Source organism: Eimeria acervulina, genomic scaffold (assembly GCF_000499425.1).
Source record: "Eimeria acervulina Houghton genomic scaffold, Eah_scaff1043, whole genome shotgun sequence".
NCBI classification, from domain to species: Eukaryota; Apicomplexa; class Conoidasida; order Eucoccidiorida; family Eimeriidae; genus Eimeria; species Eimeria acervulina.
The window spans coordinates 3,764-9,881 of NW_013550414.1; the positions used below are offsets into that span (position 1 = coordinate 3,764).

The following is a 6,118-nucleotide window of genomic DNA, read 5'->3' on the forward strand; positions in this document are numbered from 1 at the left end:
AGTAGCAGCAGTAGCACCGGCAGCAGCAGTAGCAGAAGCAGCAGCGGCAACAGCAGCAGTAGCAGCAGCAGCAACAGCAGCAACAGCAGCAGCAACAGCAGCAGCAACAGCAGCAGCAGCAGCAGCAACGTGCATTGCACCTCTGGAGGGATTATCTCCAGCATGCGGAAGACGAGGCACAGCAACGCATTCCACTGGGCTGCGCTGTAACGAGCAACAGCTTGCTGCTGCTGTTGCTGCTGCTCTTGATGCTGCTGCTGCTCTTGCTGCTGTTGTTGCTGTTGCTGCTGCTGCTCCTCCTCCTTCTCCTTCTTTAGCTGCTGCGGCCCCTGCTGCTGCGGTTGAGCTGCCATTTCTGTTGTTGTTGTTGCTGCTGCTGCTGCTGCTGCAGATGTCCCTTCTGTGTGTGCAACAACTTCGCTCAGCAGCAGCCGCAGCAGCCTATTTCCCGCTGCACCATGGCTAGCAGCAGCAACTCCAGCAGCAGCAGCAGCTGCAGCAGCTGAACTATCGATATGAGCTGCTTCCTGCAGCTCTATGAAGCGACGCCTTGCCGTACGAAGACGCGTTAAAGCCTCCAGTGCTGCAGCAGCAACACACACGAGCAGCAGCAGCAGCAGCAGCAGCATCAGCAGCAGCAGAGTGCTGTCTCTCTCAATCTCTTGTCTCTCTGCTGCATTCTTTATGTTTATCTGCTGTCTCCTTTCTTTTTCTTGTCCTTGTCTCTGTCCCCGTTCTTTGTCTCTCTCTTTACAATAAGCAGCAGCAACTGTCTCCTTTTATTGCTTCTGTCTCCCTCTCCAGTGTCTCCTCACCTGCTATTGCTTCTGTCTGCTCTTCCTGCAGCAGCATCGCCCCTCCCTGCTGCTGCTGCTGCTGCTGCTGCTGCAGCTGCTGTACAGGACACGGGTCAATGCTGCATTCGAGGAGAGCTGGCAGCAGAAAGGGCCCCACATGACTCAAACATTCCGCGCCCCACAGCTGTACGTACACCCCAAATCCTATAAACCCTAAACCCTAAACCCTAAACCCTAAACCCTAGAGGGAGCCGCAGAATGCACTGTACAGATAGCTCATCTATATACACTTTTGGATTTGGATATAAATATACATGTATATATATATATATTTGTACATAATGAAGCATTTATATATACACGAATATACATATATATATATATATATTTATATACATGCATACGTATATAATATAATATATATATATATATTCTCTCTCTGTGTGTGTGTGTGTGCATAGCAGGGTCTGTTTGTGCTGGTGTTTTTGTTTGTTTGTTATTTATTACTATTATTATTGTTATTAATTTATTATTATTATATTAATTTATTCTTTATTATAACTATTTTAGTTGATTTGTTTTGTTTATTTGAGTGAAGGCTGCGTACAGAGACAAGACAAGGTCTAGTAGATATACAATTCTTTTGTTGTTGCTGCAGGGTTTGCAAACCCAGGAGAAAAATTGAGGTGTACAGACACCCCAAACCCGCAGCACAAAGCAGAAACAAACCCGAAAAACTCCAATCCCCAAACCAACCCCCTGAACAAACCACAAACCCTAAACCCTAAACCCTAAACCCTAAACCCTAAACCCTTGACCCCGCAAATATCGACACATTCTGTCACCAGGAAATCGCGAAGAAACGCAATGCTCAACCGACAAAGTACGGTTTAGGATTTAGGGTTTAGGGTTTAGGGTTTAGGGTTTAGGGTTTACCAGGCGCCAGTGCCTTCTGCAGCGGCGAGAGTGTTTCTTCTTCTTCCCAATTCATTTGACGAGTAGAGAAGGTCCTTAGGGGCCCCTCTGTTCTGAAGGGGCCCTCAAGGTAGGGGGGCCCCCCTTGGGTAGGGGCCCCCCTGCACAATGCAGGAGTGATAATGAGGGTGGGGGGCCCCCTCAACAGGGGGCCCCCTTGAGGTGTATAGACATCTGCTGCAGGAGATCTTCCCCAAAGGCAGCTAAGCCCCAGCCTCTGCCTCCAAACCCTTACCTCTGACAGGGGGCCCCCCTTGAAGGGGGGCCCCCAGCAGGCAGCTGCATTCTTTAGGGGGCCCCTCATGGGGGCCCCTTTGAAGGGGGGCCCCCAGCAAGCCCCTGCAATCTTTGGGGGGCCCTTCATGGGGCCCACCTCGCCGTACACCCCAACTGCAGCAAAAAATCCGAAGCTACTTATAGCAGAGACAGTTCAGTCGCTTCCCTGTTGCTGTGGAGCCCTGGGGGGCCCCCTAAGGGTGTGGGGGCCCCCAAGGGGTTCAGGGGCTCTCTACGGGTTGTTATTAAGGGGGCCCCCTCACAGGTATCTATATGCGTGTTGTTGAAGAGAAGCAGGCGAAGAAGAAAGGAAATTAAAAAATAAGTAAATAAATTTATGAATATTAAGGCGTTTAAATATAATACTTTATTTAAAAGAATGTGTAAAGAAGAAGACAGGGGCCCCCTTATGGGGGGCCCCTCCCTTAGTAGGGGCCCCCTAGGCCCTTGGGGGCCCCTAAGGGGCCCCCACTATATAGGAGTGCTTTACCTTTGGGGTTTATGTTTATAAATGATTTGTTTGCGTTTATAATTTAAATATTTTTTGCTTTTGTGCATACATGCTTCGGCAGGCCCAGCGAAAAGCCTGCCATCATCTATTACCCCCCTCGAGGTTAGGGTTTAGGGTTTAGGGTTTAGGGTTTAGGGTTTAAGGTTTAGGGTTTATGCTTTGGGGTTGGAGGGTGTCCACCTGCAAAGCAAAGAGGGAAGAGGGAGCTGCTATACTTTCTGGCCGCAGTGCGGCCTGCAGCCCCTTTGCTTTAAGGGTTTAGGGTTTAGGGTTTAGGGTTTAGGGTTTAGGGTTTGTAGATTTGTTGCTGGTGTATAATGAGTTTTGGGTTGTGTATATTTTATTAAATTGTGTATTTTTTCGTGCATAAGTTTATGTTGAAGCTTTATGAATGGTTTTAATATATAGAGTTAAATATTTAGATTTTAGGGTTTAGGGTTTAGGGTTTAGGGTTTGCGATGCCGTGTCGCGTGCGTTTGCACAGCGATTCTTTTGCTGCAATTCAGGATTTGTTTGCTCGTACAGATATTTACTTCAGCAGTGTGGGGCTGCTGCCTCTGCTGCTCCCTCTGCCTTTACAAGGCGAATGCGGGTCGCTAAAGAGAGGCCTCCTTCGTTCATTTATTTTCTCTTCTTCTCATATACATTCTTGTCTGCATGCAGCTCTCTCCCTTTCATCCTCTAAACTACACAATAAATACAAACCTACGTCCTCTGAGGCCCCCTCCACACCTACAAACACTCAAGGGGGCCCCTCTGCGGGCTCCATAGGGGGCCCTCAAGGGGGCCCCCCTGGGGGCCCTCATGGGGGCCCCTCTGGGGTCTCCCTAGGGAGCCCCCAAGGAGGCCCTCAAGGGGGCCCCTTAGGGGTCCCTGAAGGGGGCCCCCCTGGGGCCTCCTCAGGGAGCCCTCAAGGAGGCCCTCAAGGGGGCCCCTCAGGGGGCCCCTCAGGGGTCCCTGAAGGGAGCTGTTCATGGGGCCTTCGAGGGAGACGTCTAAAAGACCCCTCAGTGAGCGATTCAGGGGGCCTCCCAAGGGGCCCCCTTGGGGGCCCCTCTGGGGGTGATGAGGTGTATGTACAGGACCCTGTAGATGCGGCATTGCTACCTGCATTGATATTGCGAGAAAAGTTAAAGTTATTAGCAAAGGAGTTGGGGGTTTCAGGAGAAAATACAAAAAACTATGAAAAACCCTTAGTCAGTGATGAAGAGCTTGGATTACCAACATTAAGAAAGGTGAATATATATATAAGACATTATTTATTTATTTATTTATTTATTTATTTATTTATTTATTTAATTTATTTAATTTATTTATTTGTTTGTTTGTTTGTTTGTTTGTTTATTTTATTTATGTGGTTTGTTTCTGGTGTTTGTTTGTTTATTTATTTATATTAGTATGTCTCTTGTTTATTTATTCGTTAATATTATTTATTTCTCTTTTGTTTATTTATTTGTTTATTTGTTCAGTTTATTTGTCTTGTTTATTTGTTTATTTAAAAATATATAATTAATTAATTTGTTTAGTATTTATTTTATGGATGATAAATAAATGCATCAAATAAATAATAATAAATAAATTTATTTTATATTTCCTAATATATATATTATCAATAAATGTAAATAGTGTAGATAAATAAATAAATAAATAATAAATGTATGAAGAATAATAAACAAAGAAATAAATACAAATAATTGCTGGTTAATAAATAAATAAATAAAACAAAAATAAATAAATAAATAAATCAGAGGTAGACAGAGAGACAAAAAATTGATAAATAGAGAAGTATGCATATACATATATGTATAAGTGAAGTGATATATATAAATAATAAATATGTTCAGCAGCAGCAGCAGCAGCAACAGCAGCAGCAGGAGTAGGAGTTGTAAGTGTGATGTCTTTGCAGGTGTTGGAGTGTATAGACAGCAGAAGCACAGAGGGAGTATTGATGCTGCTATGCGAGCGTCGTTCATCTTCTTTTCCTTTGGGGCCTTTTTGTTTATCTGTAGATACGTTCGTGAATGCAGCAAACCGTCAGGTTGCAGAGAGAGAGTTGCTGCTGCAGCAAGAAATACAGCGACAACCCCCTATTCAAGATTTGGGGCTTGGTGTTATTGCGGGGGGTATTGCATGCATGAGTTTAAAAGGTCAAAGAGAGCTCCTCTCTATCTTCTGCATCGAACAACTCCCAGAAGACGCTCGCCACCAACTCGTACACAAACCCTAAACCCTAAACCCTAGTCCCACCAAACCCTAAACCCTAATCCCGCCAAACCCTAAACCCTAATCCCGCCAAACCTGAACGCCAATCCCGCCAAACCCTAAACCCTAATCACACCAAACCCTACAGCTTAGTCATTCCAAACCCTAAACCCTAATTTTTTCTGCATTTCTTCATCTGTAATAAATACAAATGTGATGTATATCGATTGAATTGTTTGCTTTAATATTATATATATAAATAATATAAATATATAAAAGCAATCGATATATAAAATATTTTAGTTGTTTTTGTTTTTATTTGCAGCTAAGGGTGTTGGCGGTGCGTTTACTGGCGGTGGGGTTGTTGTGGCCGAGCGTTTTCTGTAGCGTTGGGAGGAGTGAAGAAGATTCAATTAGAGTATCGAAGCCTCTTCTTATTCATTTTCCTCGTCCTGCATGCGAGTTTTTCTGTCTTTCTTCTGGTCTTCAGCTGTCTAGACACTTCGAGTGCGGCACAAATCCAACAACAACACCCCACACTGATCAGTGTACAGGTTGCATTTGTATTAAACGCATGCAAAGAAAACTCAATAATAAACACAAATCTATCAATACTACCACACACATACAACACCCAAATACTAACAACAACAACAGCAGCAGCAGCAGCAACAGCAGCAACAGCAGCAGCAGCAGCAGTAACGGAGATCAGCAACGCGGGGGGCCCCCACAGCATGAATGGGGCCCGCATCACAAGGGGGTCCCCCCTGAATCTTCTCAACAAGCTTTGTTCATAGAGGATACTACTAAAGAAGGGGTTCAGCGAGAATATCAAGGAGGCCCCCAAGGAGATGAGATCCAGCAAGAGGGCCCCCAAAGAGAAGGGCCCCTTGGGGGCCCCCAAACGGGGGGCCCCCAGGGGGGCCCCCAAAGTGGAGGCATCTTTGGGGGCCCCCAAAGAGAGGGGCCCCAGGGGGGCCCCCAACAAAGATCGATGAAGAGAACGAGAGATTCTGAAGAAAATTTGACTGAAGAAGAATGGCTAGAGTTTTGGGCTGTTAGTAAGCGGCGGTTTTATAATATTTGGCGGCAAAGGGCGAGCCAGTTGGTGCCTGAGACACCTGCGGCTTCGTTGATAGAAGCTGTAAGACCCTAAACCCTAAACCCTAAACCCTCGTACTATAGGGCCATGCATTGGAGAGGAATAGCGATTCATTTTCACTGGGAATAATACACAAAGCCTTACCTGCACTCTTTTTAAACCTTAAACCCTAAACCCTCTTCGTACACTGTGAAACATTGAGCTAAGCCCTGAACAGCACCACCCGTAAACCCTCATCAAAAACCCTAAACCCTA

At 45.6% G+C, this 6,118-nt stretch overlaps 1 protein-coding gene across 1 annotated transcript in view; it reads right to left on the minus strand.

Annotated features, from left to right (window-relative positions):
- Nucleotides 1-1,788, minus strand: part of EAH_00054490 (hypothetical protein, conserved) — a gene marked incomplete at both ends in the record, with an annotated part of 4,106 nt that extends 2,318 nt beyond the window's left edge. Inside the window, 4 exons of the mRNA XM_013397780.1 lie at nt 141-583; nt 816-1,001; nt 1,527-1,556; nt 1,734-1,788. Of these exons, the coding sequence (XP_013253234.1) occupies nt 141-583; nt 816-1,001; nt 1,527-1,556; nt 1,734-1,788 (714 nt within the window). The remainder of the gene's footprint in view (nt 1-140; nt 584-815; nt 1,002-1,526; nt 1,557-1,733) is intronic.
- Nucleotides 1,789-6,118: the final 4,330 nt, after the last annotated feature.